Genomic DNA, 26,975 nt, shown 5'->3' on the forward strand with positions numbered 1-26,975 from the left:
GGAGGGAAGAAGAACAGTTTCAAAAAATAAAACAAGCAATCCAAAAAGAGGCACTTTGAGTCAACATTCCAAAATATCAGATTCCATTCAGATGGAAGCAAATTCTCCAAAGGCAGCTATCAGAGACAAAGAAACAAACAGTGACATAGGATGGAGCACTTTGACTCCAACATCAAAGAGGTAGGTAGGAAGGAAATGGTAATAAATAAAAAGTGACTTCCGGTTTGTCCATAGGGACAATTTTCTATCTCCAGAGGCTTCAGGGGCCTTCAAAAGGCTTCCCTGGAGGCTCTGGAGGGCAAAAACCGGCCCTATGAGCGAACTGGAAGTCCGTTCCCGAACTTCCGGTTTGCCTGTACGGGTGGTTTTTCATGCTTTGAAGGTTTCAGGGACACCTACAGAGGGCAAAAAACGGCCTCAAAAGAAGGCTGAAGTCACCTACGGGGAACCCGGAAGTTTGGGAATAGTGACGTTCGGTTTGTCCATAGGGCCGATTTTTGACCTCCGGGCCTTCAGGAGGCTTCCCTGAAGGCTCCAGAGGGTAAAAACCAGTCCTACGCGCAAACTGGAAGTGACTTCCGGTTTGACTGTAGGTCCGTTTTTCGATCTCCAGAGCCCCAGGGAAGCCTCCTGAAGGCTCCGGAGGTCGGAAATCGGCCCTATGGACAAACTGGAAGTCACCATTCTGAAATTCCAGGTTCCCTGTAGGTCCATTTTTTGCCCTCCGGAGACTTCAGGGAAGCTCCTGAGGCCTCCGGAGGGCATCTGGGGGTTGGTGGGTCAGGGGAGGCTGTTTTTGCCCTCCTCAGACTCCTAGAATGGAGCCTGGGGAAGGCAAAAAAAAGTGGCAAAAGTGGAGTGGAGGATGTTGCTGATTGTACTCATGCGCGCGTGCTGGAGGGTTGCACACATAGCATTATGGGTGTGGCACACCAGTGCACGACCCCCTGTGCTCCCCCCGCTTTTGGCACGGCAGCCAAAAAAGGTTTGCCATCAGTGCCCTATACCATTTCTGACAAGTAGCTGTCTGGTGTCTTCTTGAAAGCCTCCAGTGATGAAGCACCCACAACCTTTGAAGACAAACTGTTCCATTGGTTAATTGTTCTCACTGTCATAAAAAAATTCCTTATTTCTAGGTTAAATCACTCCTTGATCAGTTTCCATCCATTATTCCTTGTCTGGTCTTTGGATGCTTCGGAAAATAGGTTGTCTTCTCTGTGACAGCCCCTCAAATATTGGAACACTGCTGTCATGTCACCCCAGGTCCTTCTCTTCACTAGACTAGCCATGGCCAGTTCTTCTAACTGTTCTTCATGTTTTAGCCTTCAGGCCTCTAATCATCTTTGTTGTTCTTCTCTGCATCCTTTCTAGTGTCTTAACATCTTTTTTATAGCATGGTCATCAAACCTGGATGCAGTATTCTAGGTGTGGCTTTGCTAAGGCTTTACTACTTACTAGTATCTCACGTGATCTTGATTCAATCCCTCTGTTAATGCAATTTAGGATTGCATTGGCTTTTTTTTGTCTGCTGCTGCATACTGCTGGCTCATATTTCCTTGATTATCCGGTAGAAATCCAAGATTCATCTCACAGTTAGTGCTATTAAGCCAGGTTCTACCTAATCTGTACATGTGCTTTTGGTTTATCTTGCCTAAGTGCAAGACTTTACTTTTCTCTACATTGAATTTCATTTTGTTAGATAGGGCCCAATGTTCAAGTCTGTTGAGATCCAACTGGATCTTGGTGTTTATCATCTAGGATGTTGGCTATTCCTGCCAGCTTAGTGTCATCTGAAAATTTGATGAGTTCCCCTTCTAAGTCATATATAAAGATATTGAACAGTACTGGGCCCAAGACAGAGCCGAGGTGGCGCAGTGGTTAAATGCAGCACTGCAGGCTACTTCAGCTGACTGCAGTTCAGCAGTTCGGCTGTTCAAATCTCACCGGTTCAGGGTTGACTCAGCCTTCCATCCTTCCGAGGTGGGTAAAATGAGGACCCGGATTGTTGTTGGAGGCAATATGCTGACTCTGTAAACTGCTTAGAGAAGGCTGAAAGCCCTATGAAGCAGTATATAAGTCTAACTGCTATTAAGACAGAACCTTGTGGTACCCCACTGCCTACTTCCCTCAGGTAGATGTTGCACCATTAAGGACTACTTCTTGAGTATAGTTTGTCAGCCAGTTACAAATCCATCTACATGGGGCTGCCCTTGAAGAGCATCCGGCGACTTTAGCTAGTCCAGAACGCAGCCGCGCGAGCGATCGTGGGTACACCTCGGTTCACCCACATAACACCTATCCTCCGCGAGCTGCGCTGGCTACCTGTCGATCTCCGGGTGTGCTTCAAGGTGCTACTTGTCACCCATAAAGCCCTCCATGGTAGTGGATCTGCGTACTTGAGAGACCGCCTTCTGCCAATTACCTCCCTGCGACCAATTAGATCTCATAGATTAGGCCTCCTCCGAGTTCCATCTGCCAGCCAGTGCCGGCTGGCAACTACAAAGAGGAGAGCCTTCTCAGTAGTAGCTCCGACCCTTTGGAACGATCTCCCCGTGGAGATTCGTACCCTCACCACCGTCCAGGCCTTCCGCACAGCCCTTAAGACCTGGCTAGCCCGTCAGGCCTGGGGACAAAGATAATTGCCCCCACCCGAATGATGTATGAATGTTGCTCATTATTTTATTCTATGTTGTCTGTGTTATTGTTTGTATATCCCTCCCTTGATTTTATGTAAGCCGCCCTGAGTCCCCTCAGGGAAAAGGGCGGCCTATAAGTGTTAATAAAACCTCTAAAAAACCTCTAAAAACCATCTGGTGGTGATGCGATCTATCCCACATTTTCTACCTTACTAAGAAGTAGATTATAGTCTACTTTGTTGAATGCCTTACAGAAGACTAAGTATACTATTTCTACAACATTTCACTGGTCTACTAATTTAGTCACTTTGTCAAAGTATGAAATAAGATTAGTTTGACATGATCTGTTTTTAACCAACCCACACTGGCTTCTAGTTATAACTCTATTTGTTTCTAGATGTTTGCAGATCTATCTTTTCTAGTATCTTCCCAAGTATACACGTTAGGCTGATTGGTTTGCAGTTTCCTGGTCTTTATTCTCCCCACCCCTTTTTCAAAATGGGACCCACATAACATCTTTTCCAATCCTCAGATAGTTCCCCAGTGCACCAGGATTTTTGAAAGATAGGGTACAATTGTTCTGAGATAACATCTGCCAACTCCTTCAGAACTCTGGGATGTAATCTGTCAGCTCCTATGATTTATATTCATCAAGGTCAGACAGGTGTTCTCATAATATTTTCTTGCTTATTTTAATTTAAATTTTTAGTCTGTCTTTTAGAGGTATGTTTTTGGTAGGTTGGGCAATAATTTTTGCATGAAAACTGATGTATAGAATGGGTAAACAGTTCTGCTTTCTCTGTACTGTCTGTTACTTGCTTGCCATCTTCTCTCTTTAGTGGACCAATTGTTTCCTTGACTTTTTTGTTATTTATATGTTGAAAGTAACTTTTTAAAATTATATTTGACTTTTGTTGCAAGCCTTCGTTCATTTTGAGCCTTTGCTTTCCTGACTTCATCTTTGCATGTTCTGGCTATCTGCTGATAATCAGACTTAGTTGTGTGTCCCTCTTTCCATTTTTTATACCTGTCCTTTTTGTCTTTCAGTGTGTCAGAGACATCTTTGTGCAGCTATGCTGCTTTCATCTTGAATTTATTGTTTTCCTTTTTCAGTGGTATTGTGCTGGACAGGGCTTTTATGATCATATTTTTCAGTGTCTCCCAGACACTGCAAAATTTCTCAAGCTTCTTGAGTTGTATTGCCCTTTAGGATTTTCATCCAAGGAACTTTCCCAAGCTCTGAGTTTATTAAAATCAGCTCTTTTATAATCTAATATAATTATGTTCTATTATGTATATTATGTTCTGGTATGATTATGTTCCATTGCTTGTGTTTACATTGTTGAATTCCAATATGACATGGTCCCTCTCATCCAAGGTTCCTGTAATTTCAACTCATTCGATCATTTCTTCTGTGTTAGTAATAATTATGGCTGTCTCTCTAGTTTCTTCCTTTACCTTTTGGACAACAAAGGTTAGGTTGGACAGGAACCTGTGCAATCTCTTAGTTGGTGCAGAATTAGTCTTCCAGTTGATGTCAGGGTAATTAAAGAGCCCCATTACTACATATATTTGTTAGTGGGTTAGCAAAAAGTAATCTATTTTTTCTGCTTGGTTGGGTGGCAGAAGGATTAATTTATTTGTTACAAAAAAATGAAGTAAGCCTGCCTTATGAAATGAGAGCTATCACAGAATTACAGAACTATACAATTGGTGGAGATCCCAAGTACAATTGTCTTAGTTAGAATAGAGATGCTAAGTTGCCATATGACTCAGCTGCTTTACTGCAATAAATTGACCTTTCCAGAATTAAGATTGTTTGGCCTTACTTATACTTTACTCATGTTTTCTTTTAAAAGCAATTCTCTCTCTCCATTTCTTTTATCTTCTCTTATGACTCTCATTTTTCCCCCTCTTCCTCAAACTCTAAATACTTTGCACATAAGTTTCAGCTCTCAGAAATAAAACCCAAAATGCTAGTGAAGTGGTTTGGATTTATGTAATAATGAATTTGCTACTGTCTTATGTCTAGAAAATTTAAATATTCTAGAAGTGAGAAGGAGTCAATTTGGAGAATTGTCTCAAAGCTGCAGGCCCTAACACCCCTTCTTAATTAGTGGCTCCAGAGGAAGGATGAAGGATTTATTTATGCTAAATAAATCAATTTTTGTATTATACATAATGTCAGGAAACTGTGGTTGTGCAGCAGAGAATGAGCTATAGAAGTACAGGCTTCTTACAGAGTGGAACATGGGTTACTGAAATTTGAAGACCTGATGGGGAGGATCCAGAAAACAGAGATTATCTGTCTTATAAAACACCCTTCTCTTTGGGTGAATTTGCCAAGTTATTTCTATTATTATTATTATTATTATTATTATTATTATTATTATTATTATTGTACAATTGTATCACAGCGGCCAGTTGTTTCGCCGGATTTGGCATTGGTTACTAGTCGGGCCCCACCCAGGGGCCTAGGACGTCGTAACGTATTTTCGTAATATGCGTGCAGATCCAAGCAGTGCGGCTTTTTGCATTTGACTGATGGTGATTTTGTCAATTTTTAACTGTTTTAAATGTAATTCCAGTGCTTTTGGAATAGCACCCAGTGTGCCAATTACCACTGGAATTACCACTGCTGGTTTGTGCCATAGTCGTTGAATTTCGATTTTTAAGTCCTGGTATCTTGCGATTTTTTCATGTTCCTTCTCGGCGACCCTGCTATCACCTGGTATTGCGATGTCTATGATTGTGACCTTATTTTTCTCAACCAGTGTGATGTCTGGTGTATTATGCGCCAGTATTTTGTCGGTTTGTATACGGAAATCCCACAAGATCTTGAGCATCTCATTTTCGGTGACTTTTTCAGGCTGATGTTCCCACCAGTTTGTTGCTGTTTTAATATTATAATTTTTGCACAAATTCCAATGGATCATTTGTGCTACTGAATTGTGCCGCAATTTATAATCAGTCTGCGTGATTTTTTTACAGCAGCTGAGTATGTGATCAACAGTTTCATCAGCTTCTTTGCAAAGTCTGCATTTGGCATCATCAGAGGATTTTTCGATTTTGGCCTTAATGGCATTTGTGCGGATAGCTTGTTCTTGCGCAGCCAGGATTAGTGACTGTGTTTCTTTCTTTAATGTACCTGTTTTTAACCATAACCAAGTTTGTTCACTGTCCACTTTATCTTTTATTTTTTCCAGAAATTGACCATGCAGTGCTTTGTTCTGCCAACTCTCCATTCTTGATTTTATCACGTCTTTTCTGTATTCTTGTTTTGTCTGTTGGGCCTTCAGTAGATTTTTGTTCTTTACTTCGATTAATAGATTATTATTATTATTATTATTATTATTATTATTATTATTATTATTTTACTTGAGCAGCTGGGATAAGCAAACTCTGTACTCTGGAAGATTTCCAGTTCATGATCTTCCACACACCATTCTGTAAGCTGGTGCAGAAGTCTTTTGCACGGATCTTGTTGAATGACTTCCTTGCATCCCGCAAACCAGACACAGACAGTGGAATCTACAAAGGGCTCAAGGATTTCAGGTCAGTGAAAGCTATAAGAATTACTTCTCCAATTCTATATATTAAAAAAAGAAATCCCCAAGCCTTTTAATGAAAGGTGCTTTTTAATGGGAGGTTTTTTTTGTTATTTTGGTGGTGGTGGTGGTGGTGGGGAGAGACAGTGAATTACAACTGAGAATTTAATAGCTACTTTAGGATTCAGACAGCAGATTTATGGGAAAGGATCACTACCTGGGTGATTACTACAGAGAAATAGATTATTAGATAAGCGTAAATTTGGGAATCTTAAAATAATCAACTATACTTATTCCTTTGTAATTCCCCTTAAATTCATAGAGTTGGTTGCCCATTTAAGTTTCCTGTAGCAGAGCTATTTAGTATGAACAAATCCAGTCTGTCTATAAGCTGGGCCATTCAGAAGCCTGTCCTATTACAGTGTTTAGACCAGTGATGGCTAACTTTTTCTGGACTGAGTGCCCAAAGCATGTGCGTGCACAAATGCTCACACTGAACCGCCAATGCAATGCATGCACAAACACCCTGTGCATGTGCCCCAGGCCCTGTGCATGTGTCCCCTGAACACCCCTGCCTGTGCATGCACAGCAGAGCCCTGATGACCAGCTGGCCAGCAGGAGGCAAGCGCAAATGCACGGTGGAACTAAGGCAATGGCTCGCAGAGAGAATACTGTGTGCCACCTGCAGCCACAGGTTCGCCATCACAGGTTTAGACTGTCCACTGTCTAAAGCAGAGATCCCCAACTTTTAGTATGGAGACCACTATCAGTCTGCGGCCTGTTGGAAACTAGGCCACGCAAGTAGTGGTTGAGCACACAAAGCTCCATTTGTGCTCTAAAGGACAGATTACTTCATTTGAGAGGATAGGGAAAAGAATAAATAGAATAAATAATATTTTTTTAAATATTTATTTGGTGAGAGGTTATTTTTTCAAAACATTGACATATTATCTAATACTCATGACAATCCAAAAATCAGAAAGTGGGATATCAGTGTACAAGTCCTTAATTTTCTCTCATGACACATTGAACATATGAGGGATCACAGTTGTACTGCCCTGTTGACATTTATCATCTACAGATTTAAAAACATTATTAAGAAAATCATAGACTAGGAGTTCCAATTAAATTCTAATGCTTACATTTGTAGAAACAACAATGAAATAAGTTAGTAACAAAAATTATACTATCGAGCAACTTCACAAGTAGCTGAGGAGTTCATTGCAGTTTTGGAAGAACCTGATATTAACATTCACTATTATGGTTTAAATATAAACCTCTCAACACAACTGAAAGAAGAACGTTGAGGAAAAAAGACAAAATTGGGACTTTTTCTTTAAGGGTATTAACAAGGTTGAGGATTTCATGATAAAAAGAAAGGCCTATAACTCCTTGATAAAACTTCCAGAGAAGAAAAAGAATTTACTCCATGAAGATAAACTGAAAGGAGTCACTTAAACTTAATGAATTAACTAAAATTAGGACGGATTTTCCTTTGTTTGATATGTGTAACTTAAAGAAAGGTTTAATCCAAAACTTGAAAACGTAATACACACATGCACGCGTGCACGCACACACACACACACCATTTATTTATTTATTTATTTATTTATTTATTTATTCCCCCCAAATAAGACCCACCCCAAAAACAAGCCCTAGCAAATCGCTCCATTCGAAAGTACCCCATAAGCAACCAAACACTTTTCACCCGGATGGAAAAATGACAGAGACTCAAAGCTTCATGTGCTTGCAAAGGGGATGGTTTGAAATGGAGCAATTAGCTGGACCAGCAAGCAGGGCAGGTGGAGGCCAGGGCATATCCATTGCTGCTGCAGGCAAGTAGACAGTGGGACAGAGGGTGGGGCCAACGGTAGCTGCGCTCCCACTCCTGTAGGACTCTGCGCTCACCGCCTCCTGCACTTTAAAAAAATAAGCCTAAATACTTATATGCACTCAAGCTTGCATGGTAGCTTGTATGGTAAGAAGTCAAAGATGCATTAGAAAATTTTGACCTAAAAAAAGGGTTTAAAAAAGTTTAGCACTTTTTTAAAAAGGGTGAAAAAAAGGGGGTTTTCTTTCTTCTCTAAGGTCGAAGAATTTGAAAGAATACAATGAATTTTGTTAACAAAAATGGTGACAGTTCACAAAGATTTTAGGTGCAAATAGAAATACATATTTCTGAAGAAGAAAAGCTGTCGGTGCTGCTGAAGCACCAATTAACAGATCATTAACATCATGCTCTGAAGCTAGGTGAGACTACTTTCTTCTCTATCTCCTTGATCTATATTTCCTGGAACAGATAAACCCCTTTTAAAAGAAAAATCCCCCGACATGACTGGAGGAAGGGGGAACTAACTAACCAGAACTAACAAAAAAAAATTATATGGCAAGTATTGATGACTGCTAAAGCTTTTGAGGCACAGATGGGTCAGAATAACTAATTAAAGAACTTTATTTGTGTTACTGATCTTTAAAGATTTGATTGAGGGAAAGTGACACCCAGTGGCAAAGAGGAGAAAGTTTTTGACTATATGTAAACAGAATATGTGGCTTGAAGCCTAGACATAAATATCTGACTGGAACTTCTGGTGTCCTTGAAGCTGGGCAAGGTATAACTGGCAAAAGAGAAAGCAAGATACTTTGCTGTTTATTATTTGGTGAGATTTATTGTTGAGACTAGTTAAAACTGACAGGTTATTGTGGATTATAAATACCAATGGACTTGGATTTATTAATTGGACAAGACAAGCTGGCAATTGTGGACTTGGATTTTGGATTACAAACATTAGTTGAACTGCAGCTCTGACAGAGACAGTTGGATTATAAATTTTATTTTGCTCTAGTGGATTTAATCATTGGAACTTGCTGGATTATAAAGTTTATAGATACATGAAAGATTATAAAAGCTGTAAATCTTAAGGTGTAATTTAAATTGTCTATTGATAAGTTGAATAAGTTTGGCTAATAGACAACGCTAATAATTACTCGTTTGAGAATTGAATATTCGATAGGTGGGAATAAAAATTAGTGCTCCAAACCTTACCAAAATTGGTAAAAAGCCTTCCTCTTCAGCACCCTCTTCTGTAGCTCCTAGTCTTGTACACCAAAGATCTATAGACTTAATGCTCCAATAAAAAAAAATCTAACAACTTCCACAAAGAAATGCAGGCAACGTTACAGATTATTCAAGCAACAATTTTGTCACGGAAAGAAGATACAAATAAGAATCATGATGAGATAAAAGGTAACTGCAAGTTGATCGTGGGGAACAGATGAGGAGCCAGATTCCAGCAATACTGTTTATTCAAGATAAGAACACACTATAAACCAACATGCAGCTTCTGGCTGACAGCCCCTTTTATGGGAAGCTGTCAGCCATTAACCAATAACGTTAAAATATGCCCCACGCTTGTGCAGCAGTAGGAAAAGCCTCTGCTCGTGCCTGCGAGATAACACTCATGGGATGTTCCATTAACTTTGTACTACACAAACATAATTGTCCAGATACATTGGTCTACGATGGCTTTCTGTCAATTTGCGGCTCTCCTGTATTTCCATTGGGCTCCCACCCATCGACTGCATCCTCAATGTTTCTTCAACTACACCAGATGGATTGCTAATGCTCTTTGGGGCCTCCAAATGGCCATATCCCTCAGCCGGAGACAAAGAAGAGTGAGATGGATTCTGCGGCAGTGGACCATCAATAACAGGTGTTTCATTCTGCACTGGACGCGGCCCTTTCAGTACCATTTCACTTTTTCCAGCTCCCTAGTAATCGTCCATCCTCAAGCTCCACCCGATACAAACGGTGACCCATGACTTCTGTGACATGTGTTGGCACCCATAGGAGTTGACCAGTATAATTTCGAGCATATACTCGGAGACCTTGCTCAAATGTTCTGACTATATTTTCCCAGTTTGAAAGGGTTAGGACACTGTCAGAGGAAATTAACTTCTTCACCCCCCCACAAATGCAACCACTTCTCTGTGCCCCCAAACCCACAGTGCCTTTTTCTAACAGCCAGTGTAGTGGTTTGGTGACATATGCCTTCTGTCACAAAAACATACTATAGAAATTGAGGAGTCCCAAGAAAGCCTGGGGTTCCATCTTATTCTTTGGTGTTGGCACAGCATGTATTGCTTGTACTTTCTCTTTGGTGGGGGGCAATCCAGATGTATCATATAGGTACCCCAGAAACTCAACTTGATTTACTGCTACTTTACACTTTTCTTCCTTCACCTTTAGCCCGGCCTCTTGGAATCTGTGTAATGCTAATCGTAGTCGTTCAAATAGTTTGCTGGCAGCAGATATGAACACATCATCAAAACAGGGGACAACCCCAGGGGTGTCGTGTAACAAACATTCCATCAGGCTCTGGAACAAACCTGGGGCCACACGTACCTCAAACTGTAGGTGACAACAATGGAATGCCTCCCGATGCTTTATAATGGTTTGGGCTTTGGCAGTGGCATCATTCACAGGAAGCTGTTGGTAAGCTTGGGCAACAACCTCCCCCTCTCTCAAGAAAAAGGTGCTGCCATTGGTAACAGGTTTGCATTCTGTTGAAGAGCTCTATTCAGAGTACATTTATAATCTGCAAAAATCCGGCCCGGCCCCTCTGGTTTCATTGGCATCACAATAGGGGTTTCCCACTTGGCGTGGTCCACCGGTCCACTGGTTCCAGTACACTTTGTGGAATCAATTTATCTAGTTGTTCGTCAACCTTGGGCTTCAATGTAGATGATTTCATTCTTATTGGTGCCACTTAAAGGTCCAAACTGAAGGATACCAGGGTACCCCTATATTCTCCCAACTTCAGGTCAAACACATCAGCAAACTCTTTAGTCAACTCTCTGATGGTCTCCCCCAGGATTTTGTGAACCTCAGTAATCCCTAACCCCAAAGCCACAAACCAATCCAGTCCCAGGAGGTTAGGCAACCAATGACAACCAATTTAAGTGGCCTGAGGAAGCCTTTATATTCTACATGGAACATTCCACTTCCCTTGAAGGGGATGTAATTTCCCTGATAATCTCTCAAAGGGATACCTTCGCATAAGCTTCCACTTGGCTCCTTGTGGCACCAAACTCTGTAGGGTCTGCCAGGATACATTTTTTGCCAATCCCATATCCACTTCCATCTGACAGGGCGATCCTGTAGTACAGATGGTAATGTAAATTTTACTACTTCCCAGAATCCCAGTTTGATTGTTCACCCTCTCTAAACAACGAGTGTCTGTATTAATAGTAAAAGACACATCCTCTGAGGTTCTCAGTTTTGGCAGGCCCCACTTCCCCCCAACGTTACGAATTGGAGTCTGTCCTGTTGGGGTGGCAGAAAATGCAGCACGGCAAACTTGTGCTAGATGACCCTTCTTCCCACACTATCTGCAAATGGTATTTTTATGGTGGCACATAACTTTCGGGTGGTTTCTGCCGCAACTTATGCACAAGGAGGACAGCTTCCGCTCCTCAGTCAATCTGCGATCCTTGTTGTCTGCCATCAACCGTTGGATGTCATCATGATTATCTTCCTCATCTTCAGTGTCCCCCTGCAATTCTGCCTCTCCCTGATGGACAGTTGTTTCCCTTCTAGCCTCCTGGGGGCTGCCTGACTTCTGCATTTCTTTCATTGATCTATTTGATGATTCAGCGGCTTGTGTCTCTTTTACTGCTGTCTATAGCATTAATGTTGGTTTTGCCAGTAATCGTCTCTGTAACCCCAAACCCCACAGATCAATCTGTCTTGAAGGAGATCATCTAGGTTGCTAAATTCGCAGTAGATAGCTGCCTTCTGGGGGCCACTATATAACAGCTAATAGAGTCACTCTCCGCCTGGTCTCTATGGTAAAAAGCATGTCTTCTAGCAATGCAAGATGGTCAGGGAGCATAGTGTTCCCACAATTTACCCAACGATATCTCCCAAGGAACCATCTGAAGGGGTTGGGGGCGCAATGAGGGCCCTCACCATCTCAAACACTTCTTTTCCACAAATTATCCAGAAAAGCGCTCTTACATTGTCTGTGATATTTGTATAGTCATTAGCTCCCAATATACAGTCAGAAAGGATTAAGTATGAATCCCATGTCTGTGTTTCAGGATCAAATGGTGCAAACTGTGGTGAGTTAGCCATTGTATTTCCAAAACAACACAGTTTCCACTCAAACCTGCCTCTTAATCTCTGCAACCTCTAAATTAGAAGTTCTCAGCATTGGCTCCGAGTCCAGGAATTCCACCTTTGTTGCCAATGCAATGTTGAGCATGGGGAACAGATGAGAAGCCAATAGCAATAATAGCAATAGCAGTAGACTTATATACCGCTTCATAGGCCTTTCAGGCCTCTCTAAGCGGTTTACAGAGAGTCAGCATATTGCCCCCAACAATCTGGGTCCTCATTTTACCCACCTCGGAAGGATGGAAGGCTGAGTCAACCCTGAGCCGGTGAGATTTGAACCGCTGACCTGCTGATCTAGCAGTAGCCTGCAGTGCTGCATTTAACCACTGCGCCACCTTGGCTCAGATTCCAGCAATACTGTTTATTCAAGATAAGGACACACTATAAATCAACATGCAGCTTCTGGCTGACAGCACCTTTTATGGGAAGCTGTCAGCCGTTAACCAATTAAATACGTCCCGCACTTGTGCGGCAGAAGAAAAAACCTCTGCTCATACCTGCGCAGACATAACAGTAACCAACACAAAATGGAAGAAAAAATGGACAAGTTAAATGAGCAGGTTCTTAATATAAATTCCCAGCTAGAAAATTTAGAAAACAAAGGATTACAAAGAATGAACAAAGAATTCACAAAACAGAAGATAAAAGAGAAGAAATGTGTCAGCCGGATCTCTAGCATGGATTCTTCCCTTTGATGTTTGCTTGCTATCTGCTGCCATAGTAACGAGGAGGGGGGACATGGCATTGGGGTTTGAGGAGAGAGCTGGTGTGAAGATGGCCCATGTAAATAAAAAAGGAGGTTTGCTCTCACAAATTACTGTGCTGCTGAATGGAGTTGTGTACATCCAGTCGAGGCCAAGTGTTGTGGCCAGCAGGAGCCATTGGAGCTGCAAACAGACTCCAACAGCGAGGGGCCTTATGAGTCGTCTCTGGAAGATGTGGAGGACCCTGGACAGGGTTCTGATTCCAAGCAGGGATCAGAGAGGCTGGTTGGCCACCAGGAGGCGCCTGAGGCATGGAGCAACAGTGAAAGCCAAAGGGAGCTGGTCCCTGAGGTCAGGGCTTGGAGCAGTGGTGAGGACGTCAGGCCCTTGAGCGGTGAGGAGATGCAGAGGGATAAACGCCGAGAGCAACTACGCAGATACAGAAGATAATTGGACCCAAGTGGTTGTAATTAGGCTCCTCCCAAGAGAGTACATAAGGAGGCTGTTTGCAGGATTCAACTGATATACCAACGCTGGAGAAGCTCTCGGGTGTATTTCTTATCTTGGAAGTCTGGATTGCTGCCCAGGTCTTGTCAGTGTGTTAATTTATTGTGAATAAATTGTCTAGCAGTAATCTTGTCTTGGAGTGCCTCGGCGTACGGAGGGGGGCGGGTCAGAACAGCCAACCATCCTGGAACTCCAGATGGACGAAAACACCTGAAGATGTGCCCCAGATGGCACTATGTGGGACGAGGGTTGGACATTGAGCCTGGGTCCCTGGAGAGGGATTTGAGGAAACCTTCAATATGTAACTTTCATACCTTTTGGCTCAGATCTTGCTTTTCTTTCGCTGCTATCATTTCAAACTCAGTAAAAATATCTCTTCTGTACTTCAATGGAGTTGGGGGTGTAAGCAAGATCTGCTTTATCAGCCAACCCGGAGACCTAGTCTACCGCAGGGGCTGAGCACACAATGTCAACCCACAGGAGTAACCAGGAAGACTGTGGAGCTGTGGGGTTGACCTCCCCCCAGCCACACGGCTGCAGGGAGGAGACAGAGTGGCTGGAGGAGCTGCAGCTCGAGCAGAAACTGGTCCAAGCTGGGTCACTGAACGTAGGACGTATGGAGGTCCTGGAGGAGCACCCCCCCCAGGGGTAACTGTCACCAGATGCAAGCGGGGAGATCATGCCTTGCAACAAGCCGACAAAGAGGACCTCCTGCTGACACATGCCCTGCAACTTCTGCACGAAGCTCTCAAGAGTCGGTGAGTTCAGGGGCCCCTTGCAGAGAAACATGCCCTGCCTGAGTGTGAAGAAGATGGAGAGGCAGCAGGGGGAGCTCTCTACCACACCAGTTGTGATTCCTGCAGCTCAGCAGGGGCTGTTCCGGCCAAGGCTTCCTGAGAAAGTACAAATCACAATCTTAGTCCCAAAAAACCTATTTTATTTATATGGCTGTGAGTTATAGCATTCACAGCCCACAAGGCTTTACAAACAGTCTGTGAAGATTCTGCTCGAGTTGCCACAGTCTTTCAGGAGAATGTTGATAAGCATCCACATTATCTCCCTTGAAATGCTGTCAGAGACTTAATTGTCAAACTTAGTGCAGAGTCAAACAGAACTTCTCAAAGCTTGAACTGACCAGATGAACTAATTGCTTCCTGCAAAGGCTCATGTCCTATTCGCTCCCCTTTCATGCCTTATGGGAGGGGCCAGTCATCTCCAAGCCTTACTGCCAAGTCGACCCTGTTTTCTTAATTGTTCTTGCCTTCTGGCAGCTCTGAGCATGTGCATGCGCACACTGGGAACAGGCTCCCACTGTTTTTCTGCTTCACTGATGTCAGACTCCAGAGGCAGCACATAACTACCAGATGGCCTTGGCCACCTCTCTGCCTCTGATGCAGAGCCCTTGTCCGAGCCTTCCCCAGACTTCAGGACCAACCTTCTCACTGTCCAACTCTGCTGCTAGCTCTGTAGCTGCAACAAGGACCCCCATTTCTGGCACTACTATCCAGGCCTTGATAGTGAAAGAGTGGATGGCTTCACTTACCATTGGGTTGCCATCACTACTACTCCCTTCAGCAGAGCCTAGAGGGATTCTCTGGCTGGGGTTCTCCACTTCAATTGGAAGGAGCAGAAATTCAACAGCCCGTCTGGCAATCTTCTCTTTGTCTGGTGGCTTCTGCGGGGTCCTTCTTACCTGGGGTGTCACTAGAGTCCAGGTTTGGGGGACCGGGGCTGGAGCCAGACATTCAGATGCTCTGTGCCTGTGTTGACCACACTGGTAATATTTGATAGTCCCAGAGAGTGTGGGCTGCGGCTTCTTGGGCAGTTTGGCAGAGGTTCAGCTACCCAGGGGCTTTCTTGTTGGTATTTCCACATTCAGTTTCCTATAGGGGTGGATCTCCAGATCCATGGCCACTGCTATGCTATACCAAGCTTGTAATGTGTTCTGATGTCACATGCTTGTCATAGGTCTGGATCAAGGTCCTCCTTGAAATGATGGACAAGGAGCCGCTCCAGCCAGTCCCTCAGTTTCCTGGCCAGTCTTTGGAACTCCCATACTAACTCCTTGGGAGGTTGACCTGCTTGCTTCAACGCCTTGATCTGGCCCTCAGCTTCAACTCGATATTCAAACCAACCTTGGAGCATGTTGGAGAAATTCATCTGCATTGTCTAGCTCAGGGGCTTCCTCATCATGTAGTTCAGCTATCCACTCCGTTGTCTCTCCCTCATTCATGCTATCCTCAATCGCTGAAATTAAGTCCTGATTAGTTGGGTATTGATGCCCATAGTGATTGATGTGGGCCCAGACTCAGTTGAGGAAGTAAGCCAGTTTCCCTGGGCTCCCATTAAACATTGCTCTGAATTGCGGAGGACGAGGCTTGTTACACACCCACCTGTTGGCCTGGCGCGGGCTGCTGGGCCGGCACTTGTGGCGGAGCCACAGCTGGGGGTTTCACTTGAATTAGTTGCTGGACTGGCACTGGTGGTGGAGCCATGGCTGGTGGCTAGACTTGCACCGGTGGCTGGACTGGTACCAGCTGTGGGGCCATGACCGGTGGCTGGAACTGCATTGGTTACAAGGGTAGCAAGGATTGTAGAATTGGAGCTGGCATCCATTGGTATTGCACCCACCCCTGAACAGCGAAGAATGCCCATCCAGGTGGGATCTGGTTGGCTGGAGGCAGCATGAGGACTGGCTTCTGGGGAAATGTTCTAGGACCTAGCAACCCTATTTGTGGTCCCTGTAGCATCAAGCTGGGTTATTGTGCCAACCTGATGGCAGTAAAGACTGCCCCCTTGTTGGATCGGGCCTGGCGTGAGGCTGTGGCACAATTGGTTTTGTGCTGAGTAGGTAGACTTTCCACCCAGTGGTGGTGCTGCTGCCATGCCCAGGAAGGTGAATGTGGGCTGAGTCAGAGTCCATCTGGGTTGCCCAGTTCCCAGGGGCTGAGCCCATGTTGAGTTGGTTGAACTGTTCCAGGAAGCCCGCCAATGACTGGCTGCATGACGATGGCAGGAAACCCCATTCTTGGAAGTGCCTGTGGACTGCTGGTCCCAATGCCCCCCATTCCAGGGCTTGGGTCTGCTCTACTCTGCTCTGTTCAATCTCATCCACTGATTCGACAGCATCACCCTGTCCATCATCTCCTGGGATAGCATGGCTCTCATGGCTTCGCCCCTTAAATCGAGATGTCGCTGTGCAGCTTGCTTGGGCACCGGGCACCCAGCTTTAAGCTGGGCATCCAGCTGGCATTCTGCTTCTGTGGCTATCTCTGCTTCCACCGTGGCTTGGGAAGGGGAGTAGATGGTCTTGACATAAATCACTGAGCCAGCTCCTGTGGCTCCTCCATGGGGCTGCCCCTGAAGAGTGTTTGAAGACTTCAGTTAGTCCAGAACGCAGCCGCGCGAGCGATTGTGGGTGCACCTAGGTACACCCACGTTACACCTATCCTCCACGAGCTGCACTGGCTGCCCATTGGTCTCCGGACACGCTTCAAGGTGCTAGTCGTTACTTTTAAAGCCCTGCATGGCATCGGATCTGGTTACCTGAGAGACCGCCTCCTGCCAATTACCTCCCAAAGACCGACTCGATCGCACAGACTAGGCCTTCTCCGGATTCCATCTGCCAGCCAATGCCGGCTGGCGACCCACCGGGGGAGGGCCTTCTCTGTTGCAGCTCTGGCCCTCTGGAACGACCTCCCCGTTGAGATCCGGACCCTTACTACCCTCCCGGCCTTCCGTAAAGCTACTAAGTCCTGGCTGTTCCGGCAGGCCTGGGGCTGTTGAAGTATCCAGCCCCACTTTAATTGTGAATGTTGTTGTATTTTAAATTGTTGTATTGTCTTATTTATCCCCCTTCCCTTTTTATTGTAAGCCGCCCGGAGTCCTTCGGGAGTGGGCGGCATACAAAACTAATAAACTAAACTAAACTAAACTTTGTCTTCCTCCATCTTCCCTGAATCTTCACGCCGCCCAGTGCCAGGTCAATTTTCGGGGCCCAGGACCCCAGACAGTATCCCAATGCTTCGGGGTGCTAGTTGGAGTTTTAAAGGAGATTCAGATTAATGTCAGGGTTCCAAGTAACATCCCCAATGAAATAAGAATCTGAGGCTTGAAGTTCCTCAAATTTCCATTTTATTAGAGGTGTCATATTGGCACACCTGGAAAAACCTGAATCTGAAAGCTTCCAGGTTTTCCCCACCCAAATGAAAGTCCAAGTCCCTGTCCAGCACCCACATGTCTGTCCCATGTCCCAATCAGGCACTAGCCCAACTGGAGAGGCCTCCTAGTCATACCCCTCTAGGTGCAGGGCAAGATGTCCTTGGCTCTCTAAGAAAGGAATGTTATTATGACTATTTATCTACCATAGTCCATACAACTCCCCCTCCCATTTTCCCACAGCACTAAATGTGGTAGGCCTGAAGGCCCAATGCAAAATATGGCTTCCAGGCCTGACAGGAGATGTAGATGGGGATCACCGAGAGACATTGAGTTTCATCATAGCGCCTGGAATGGAACAATCCCTCTTGCTTGGATTACCTTGGCTCCCAAAATGGAAACCCCATGTGAATTGCAGGAAGGGGCTTTTACAAATCTGTTCCATCCAGACAGGAAGATGGGGAGGGGAAACCCAGAGCCAATGCCACGAGGAAGCTAGGAGCTGTAGCAAGCAAGCGCCTAGACGGTGAGGAGAAAATCCCAAAAGAATACTGGGACCTCAAGGATGCATTCAACGAGAGGGGCTTGGATGTGCTCCCACCCCATCGCCTCATGGACTGCAGCATAGAAATCCTCCCTGGGGTGAAACTCATTAAGCAAAAGATCTACTCGATGACCCCACAAGCTGGGGGAACTGTGGGCCTTTATTGACAAAAAAGGCTTCATCTAATCAGCTAGGGATTCATCCAATCAGCTAGGCTGTGGATGGCTGCCCCAGTGTTGTTTCATGAGGAAAGCGATGGCTCTCTTCACTTATGCATTCATTATAAAAGTCTCAATGCAGTGTGTGTGGAAAATGTTTACCCGCTATCCTTAATGTTACCTCATCTAGCCAAAGGAAAAATCTTTACTAAGGTGGACTTGAGTGATGCTTATTACAGAGTCTGCATTAAGGAGGGAGATGAGTGGAAAACCTCTTTCAATTGCCCTTGCTTCCAGTTCAAGATGCTCCCGTTTGGATTAAAAGGGGCACCTGCTGTGTTCATGTAATTGATCAATGAGGTGGTGCATGACCATTTGTGCAAGGGAATCCTGGTTTACCTAGATGACATTCTTTTTTAAAAAAAGTTTCTTTATTGTTTTAATTGAACAAAATACCTAGATGACATTCTTAATTACACTGAAACTATGGAGGAACATGTAAAGTTAGTGTGCTCAAGTCCTGAAAAAACTCAGGGCTACTGAAATGTATGCCAAATTGTCAAACTGCGAATTTCATCAGGATAAAATTGACTATTTGGGTTACCGCATATCCCATTTGGGCATAGAAATGGCCCTGAGAAGGTGCAGGCGGTCATGGAGTGGGTGCCCATTGTACCAGAAAGCATTTGCAAAGCTTTCTGGGTTTTGCAAAATGTTATCGACTATTCATCCCCACCTTTGCTAAATCTATGTTACCCATTATCAACCTCCTAAAGACAAAGGGAGAAGTTAAGCCAAAGCCTAGCTGTCCCCTCAAATAGACAATGGAATGCCAAGCAGCCTTTGATAAACTTAAGCAGCTATTTGCAGCTGAACCCGTCCTTAAACATCCTGACATGGATGTCCCCTTTGTAGTCCGGGGCCATGTTATTGCAGGCAAATGCTGCTGGGGCCTTACAACCCTGTGCTTACACACTAACTGAAACTGAAAGGAGATGGGCAATATGGGAGAAGGAAGCATTTGCTGTCCAATGGGCCCTATTAACTTGAAGACATTTCATTGAACGGGCAAAACACCCTTTTGAGTGTGGACGGACCATTAAAAATGCCCTGAAAACTGTTACCCAAGCAAATTCGTTGTGTGCAACACTTTAACTGTTTTAATTTGTCCTTGCCCTACCTTCCTGGGGGGAAGAACTTTATGGCAGCTGCTTTATCTAGATTGCCCGAGTACAATAGTGCTCGGCCACAAGTAATCCACCAGTTATCCCCTCCTCACAACTGGCTGCCCTGGTGGTCACCAGAGCCCAGTAGAAAGCAGACCTCAGCCTTCCCAGTGACTTAAGCGAGGAGCTGAAAGGAGCACTGAAAAGTGATGACTGGTTCCTGTCCCACTCAAACGAGTGCACTATGTGAGGTGGCCTAGCATGGATGGTGCTAAACTGTATATTCCCGCCAGTCATAGGGGAACTGTGCTGCAATGGGCCCATGATTCGAAAGCTTCACTTTGGCTTTGTAAAAACTTCACACCTAGTCAAATGGCAGTTCTGGTAGCGCTCGTTGAAAAAGGACATAGAAATGTATGTGGCCAGTTGTCCTGTGTGTGCTTCTGCTATGAGGCCCCCTGGGAAGTCTGCTGGTCTCCTCCAGAGTGTTGCCAGTCCTAGTACCCAATGGAAGGAAATATCCATGGACCAGGGGTGAAATGCTACAGGTTTGGGCCAGTTTGCCCGAACCAGTAGTAAAACTGCTATGGGTTTGCCTGAACCGGTAGTAAAAAAAATGCTTTAAAAAGTGGGGGAAAAAACGTTCCGACGATCGCGAGGCACAGTTGATCATCAGAACATTGTAAAAACCTTTTAAAGAATTTTTTGCTACCTATTTGCTCAAACCAGTAGTAAAAAATGCTTTAAAAAGTAAAAAGGTTTCTGCAATCATGTGGCACAGCTGATTGTCACAGCTGATCATGTGTGAAATTGTGTGTGAATCAATTGTGTAGCTTTTGTGTTATTTTTGTGTAAAGTGTGATAGTTTGTTTTTGAGCTCTCTGTTGCAGGGGCCATTTTGTGTGAAGTCCAGCTGCTTTTGCATTGTGTGCGAATCAGTTGTATAGCTTTTGTGTTATTTTTATATATTTTTATATAAAGTAATTTGGGTGATCCCAGACCTATTTTCCAAGCAGGTGCACTTTGTACTATTCCACAAAAACACTCACCAAACTATTTATTCAACATGTGTGTAGGTTGAACAGGGTTCCTGACCGCATCATTTCGCATAGTGGGTACAATTTACCTCCCACTTCTGGAGGGAGTTCCTGAAGTTGTTAGGCTCCACCCAGAGTCTAAGCTCCACCCATCACCCTCAAACTAATGGGGCCTGTGAATGTATGAACTTGGTTCTGGAACAGAACCTCAGGTGCTGTGTAAACTACCAGCAGGACAATTGGGCCGACTTGCTGCCTTTTGCAGAGGTCGCTTACAATAACTCAATCCACAGTAGCACCAACCTGTTTAAAGTAGCTTCTGGTCAGGATTTTGTACCCATTCCAGAACTGCCCCAGGGGAAACCCCAGATCCCATCCTAAGTGGACTGGAATGAACAGCTTCAATGTATTTGGCCCATCACCTGTAAGGTGCTGGATGGAAAAAAGATGGAAGAAATAAAAGAAGAAAACCAAATATTGGCACAAGCAAATAAAAATCTGGAAGCTGCAGTGGCAACATTGGACATGGAGAAAGCCTCATATATATTAAGACTTCAGAATATACCCAAAGACAATGAGGAAGATTTAATGGAACTGGTTTCAAACCTGCTGGCGGAAGCACTGCAAACTGAGGAAGACATAATAGAAGAAGAGATTAGTCAAATTTACAGACTCAACTCAAACTATACAAGAAGACACAAAGAGCTCAGGGGGATTAGATTTGTGAAGAGAACAATAAGTAATAAAATATTGAAAAAAGTGAGAGAACAACCACTGCAATACAGAAACAAGGAGATCATGGTGCTGAAACAGATTCCTTGGAAGATAAGATATCTAAGAACACGATATCAATTCTTGACTACGAAACTAAATGAAAAAGGAATACATTTAAGATGGCTGGTTCCAGGGAGATCCTAATTAATTGGAACTCCAGAAGATACAGATTGGACGCTACCTTTAAGGCAGCAGATTTTTATGAGACATGCAAGCATTTTTAGAGGGAAAACACAAGGCCCACAAGAACATAAGGAATTTTAAAAAGAATATGGAGAAATAATGACAGAAGAGATAGTGATACAAAGTGAAGAAGAAGAAAAAGAGAAATAAAATACAAACCAAGAAGAAGAGGGACCAGTAAAAGAACAAAGACAGAAAAGAACCACTAGGAAACCAAACCCTAAATATAAGCAAGTTGGAGAAAGGAAACGGGATCCTCTCAATGAATATAAATGGACTAAACTATTCTTCTAAAATAAGTTTTTTTTACACAATTATGAAAATTGGACACAGAAATAATTTGCCTGAAAAAAAGATGCATAAACAAACAACACTATAAACTCATAGAATGCCCCAAAATTGGGAAACTATATTAAGGAACAAGACAAAGATGCTCGCTATCGCTTTTACTATTTATATTGACTTTGGAAGTCTTGAACAGGAATATTAGACAAAATCCAGAAATTAAAGGAATGCAGATTGGAGAGGAAAGATATAAATTACAAGTGTTTTCAGATTATTTTTCATTATAGAAGAACCATTAGAGACAATTCCTAAACTATTAAAAAAAGACAGAAGAGTTTGGAGAATTAGCAGGGCTGAAAATAAACAGAGAAAAAACTAAAGTTATAGTAAAAAACCTTATATATAACTATTTAAGCAAATAAAAGTAGATTTGGAAAAATGGAAAAATCTCCATCTATCAATGTTGGGAATGATTACTATTGTAAAAATGAATATCCTACCAAAATTGCTTTTCATGTTCCAAACAGTTCCTATAAAAATTGAAAAGAAATTCGTTGATGGTTTGAATAAACTGATCTTGAAATTTATCTGGCAAGGGAAAAAAGCGAGAATTAAATAGAATACATTACAAGAATCTAAAGAAAATGGAGGGTTTGAGTTACCAGACTGGTGCTTATACTACCAAGCATGTGTGATAACATGGATAAAAGAATGGATAACCCTCAGGCACAAGAGACTGCTATATTTAGAAGGATATGATTTAAAACTGGGATGGCGCACTCTCTTATGGTATGAGAAGAATAAAATTCACAGATACTTTCAAAATCACTACATAAGAAACTCACTATTATCTGTATGGAAAAAAATAAAACCTAAGATATATTTGAAAATACCAGAATGGCTCTCAACGATGGAAGACTTTACATACCCAAATCTGGTGAAGTTAGAAAAAATTGTGACATTTAAAGACATCTTGGACATTGAAGGGGAATTAAAATATAAGCAAGAGCTTGGAGATCAGGGTATTATACCAGTGGTGGGTTCCTACTGGTTCAGACCGGTTCTCCTGAAATGGTAATGCTGCCTTCAAACAGAGAGCAAACTGGTTCTCTGTTCCCTTGAAAGTGGGCTTGCCCACCCACCCCTGCGTTATACTTACCTTTATTTCAGCTTCTGAAGCCCAGCTGATCTGGGGCGGCAGCTTGAATTGCCACTCCTCAGCTGTTTTCCTTTTTTTCTCAGTATTTTTCATTCAATTGCACATCCGTGCACAGTGTGTGTCTGGCATGCGCGCGAGCGAAGCATGCACTCACAGAACCAGTAGTAACACCAATAGGAACCCACCACTTTTTTATACTATCATGGTGGTCTCAATTGCAAATACAATATAGTTATGATAAAGATATGAAAAAGTATAGCTTCTATAAAGGACAAACACCCTTTGATCAGATACTCTTGAACTCTGATGAAAAATTAATTAAGGAAATCTATAAGTTCTTACTAAACTGGAAAATAGAGGATGGACAAGTAAAAGACACAATGGTCTAATGGGAAAAAAAACTTTGGCTTTAACATAGAATTAGAGAAATGGCAAAACTTATGGGAAAGGAACTATAAATTAACAATGGCAATTTCTGATAAAGAAAATTTCTATAAAATGTTTTATAGATGGCATTTGCCACCTGCTAGGTTAGCTAAAATGTTTAAAAATATGTCCAGCAAATGTTGGAAATGTAACCAAAAAAGGAGGGCATTTTAGCATATGTGGTGGACTTACCGTATTTTTCGGAGTATAAGACGCACCAGAATATAAGATGCACTAAGGTTTTGAAGAGGCAATTTTTTTTAAAAAAGTAGGTAGGTAGATAGAGGGATAGACAGGGAGAGAAAGAGAGAGAAATACAGTAGGTAGGTAGGGAGAGAGAGAGTAGTTAGGTAGGTAGATAAAGGGATGGAGAGAAATAGAGATAGAGAGAGTGTAGGTAGGTAGGTAGGTAGGTAGAGGGATAGAGAGAGAGAAATAGAAAGAGAGAGAAACACAGTAGATAGATAGGGAGAGAGAGAGAGTAGTTAGGTAGATAAAGGAATAGAGAGAAAGAGAGAGAGAGTGAAATACAGTAGGTAGGGAGAGAGAGAGTGTGTGTGTAGGTAGGTAGGTAGGTAGAAAGATAGAGGGAAATAGAGAGAGAGAAATAGAGAGAGAGAAAGAGAGAGAGAGAAAGAGAGAAAGAGAGAGAGAAATACAGTAGATAGGTAGGTGTTTCTGTTGGCACAGCACTTGATCAATGTAATTCTCATCAATCATTTAAAGAGCTTTCCAAAGGGCAAAGGGGGGGGAGTTTTTGCACTCTGCAAACCTCCCAAAAACGGCCCGTTTTTCAGGAAAATGGCCCCATTTTTGTCAAAATTTTTTTTGCATGCATAGCCTTATGGAGTTTATAGATTGTTGCTGGGGGCTGGGGGCCAAAAAACAGCCAATTTTTTGCTCATTTCTGCCCTCCCCAGCCCCCAGGAATTCTCTGAAAGCCTCCATAAGAGTATGCACAGCCATTTTGCTGAAGGGGTGGGGCTTCGGGAGGCAAAAAATGCTGTATTCGGTGTATAGCAATAGCAATAGCAGTAGACTTATATACCGCTTCATAGGCCTTTCAGGCCTCTCTAAGCGGTTTTACAGAGAGTCAGCATATTGCCCCCAACAATCTGGGTCCTCATTTTACCCACCTCGGAAGGATGGAAGGCTGAGTCAACCCTGAGCCGGTGAGATTTGAACCGCTGACCTGCTGATCTAGCAGTAGCCTGCAGTGCTGCATTTAACCACTGCATTTAACCACTGCGCCACCTTGGCAGCCAGATTTTCAGCCTCTTTTTTGAGGGAAAAAGGTGCATCTTATACTCCAAAAAATACGGTATGTAAAAGCAAAAAACAATTGGGCACAAATACATAGGTGGATAGAAAATATGATAGGGAAACATACAGATTTTAAACCTTAACTGTTTTTATTAGGCATAATACCAGAAAAAAATGATAAGCAAAGTATATATTTAATATTGCATATTTTAACAGCAGCAAAGATTATATTTGCACAATATTGGAAAAATGAAGAAACACCGTGAGATGAAGAGATAATTAGGTAGATACTAGATTGTGCAAAATTGGGTGGACTTACATTGAAAATTAAACAGAAAGAAGATACAGAATATTATCAAACATAGAACTTATTTTACCAGTGTTTGGAAAAAAGAGGTGGAGATTAAAGGTGTTATCTGTATTGTTAAGCAAATTATATATTAAGAAAACACTATGTTTATTAAGCACTAATAAATGTAAACAATAGAAAAGTAATAAAATTAATAAAAAAGATAAAGCAGGAATGGTTAAACTGATTATTTTATTCAAAGAGGAAAAATATTCTCATTTGGATTTTGTGCTTGTGATGAAACTTTGACTTTGGTTTTGTTTATCAGAAATATTTTTCCTTATAGAATATTAATGTGTAAAAACAGAAAATTGAGGTTGGAGTGTTTTTATCTTGTACTCTGCTAAGAAGAGTCAGAAGTCAATGCCTTTTTTCTTTTCCCCCCTTGTATCTCCCTCCCCATTTTTTCCACTCTTTTTTCTTCCTTTAATTTCCTTTTTTTTGTATTTTATATAATAGAACAAATAAAAAATTATAAAAAACAATAATCATGGCACATAATTCTTTATTGGGATAAAATATTTTTCCTTTTTAACAAAAAATATCCGTATCTGATATAATGGGAAATTTTGTTCATTGTTGTAACTTATGTTAGAACTGTATATCTATCTATATAGTCCAACTTACCTGTAAGGAACTCGATGTCCTTTCTCTCTTTCAGTAATGTGAAATTGGAAGAAACCTATTCCAGTAGGGAGGTGGACAAAGCTTTTCAGAAGGCCAGCCAGGAGCTGTTCAAGCAGAAAACGCAGCCCTCGCTTTTCCTTTCTGCCCACAATGGCAACATGTATACTCCATCAGTCTATGGTTGCCTGGCATCTCTTTTGGCACAGTAAGTTATAGGCCTGATCTCACACTCCAAGAGTCAATGAAAACATATGATTCCCTTCTATTCTTCAAAATGCTGTATTAAGGGTAGTATATTAAATTTTTATAAAAGTTAGGTAACAATTCAATGGCTTTCTTGCTTCTTAAAATATGTAGAAATGAATTCTTCTAAATAAGTATTAGGGCTAATGCATCCAGATATGTTGGTGGTCCCCAATATTCTTACAATATGAAGTAATTTTTATCTAAACAATACATTTATATTTTTATAGATTTATATCCAACTTTTATTTTTTCCTTTTTAACAAAAATCACAGCAATGTCAGATATTTAGATTTAGCTGTTCATTGCTCTCTGTTTAGAAATGGGTAGCTTAATGTTTTGCTTGAAATTGAGTTATAGTAGCCATTTATCCTTTCCATATTGACATTCTATATGTATTTTATGCATTATTTTGTTCTTTCTAGAGAACCAAATACATTTAAGTGTAATTAGAAGGTCAATAACCGGATCATGGCCTCAAGATTTCCAGACATTTTTGCATCCCATCTATATCAGCATGAATTAGCACAATTTATATTTTTCATCTTCAGAAAAGAATAGTTTTATAGGGACACAATATGCAGATTAAACAAGTTACTGGAGAAAAAATATGGTCTTTCCCCTGGGATTTTATTTACTCTACATTTTTGCAGGTATTCTGCCAAGCAGCTGGCTGGATCCAGAATTGGAGTTTTCTCCTATGGCTCAGGATTGTCTGCAAGCATGTTTTCCCTGAAAGTATCTCAGAACTCTGCTCCAGGTAAATCTTTCAGGGTGTATAAGGAAATCTTTTTCATGTCTTCCCAAACATTTGGTCTACTGGAATGGGCTTCTGAACTAAGCTATTTAAAGATTGTGTTTCAAGATAATATTTTATGTACATTATTATCTTATTTTCTTTGTTCTTATGACAATGGAATAAAAACTACTGTATTTTTTGGACTAAGCACTTTCCCCCTCCCTTAAAAGAAGGTGAAAATTTGAGTCATCTTATACACCGAATGTAGCCCCACCCACCTGCCGGCCCCCACCC

At 42.4% G+C, this 26,975-nt stretch overlaps 1 protein-coding gene across 1 annotated transcript in view; it reads left to right on the top strand.

Annotated features, from left to right (window-relative positions):
• Nucleotides 1-26,975, top strand: part of HMGCS2 (3-hydroxy-3-methylglutaryl-CoA synthase 2) — a 46,569-nt gene that overhangs the window by 15,687 nt on the left and 3,907 nt on the right. Inside the window, exons 5-7 of the mRNA XM_032226361.1 lie at nt 6,023-6,191; nt 25,734-25,904; nt 26,596-26,702. Coding sequence (XP_032082252.1) covers nt 6,023-6,191; nt 25,734-25,904; nt 26,596-26,702 — 447 coding nt within the window. The remainder of the gene's footprint in view (nt 1-6,022; nt 6,192-25,733; nt 25,905-26,595; nt 26,703-26,975) is intronic.

This window comes from Thamnophis elegans, chromosome 11, assembly GCF_009769535.1.
Source record: "Thamnophis elegans isolate rThaEle1 chromosome 11, rThaEle1.pri, whole genome shotgun sequence".
NCBI lineage: Eukaryota > Metazoa > Chordata > Lepidosauria > Squamata > Colubridae > Thamnophis > Thamnophis elegans.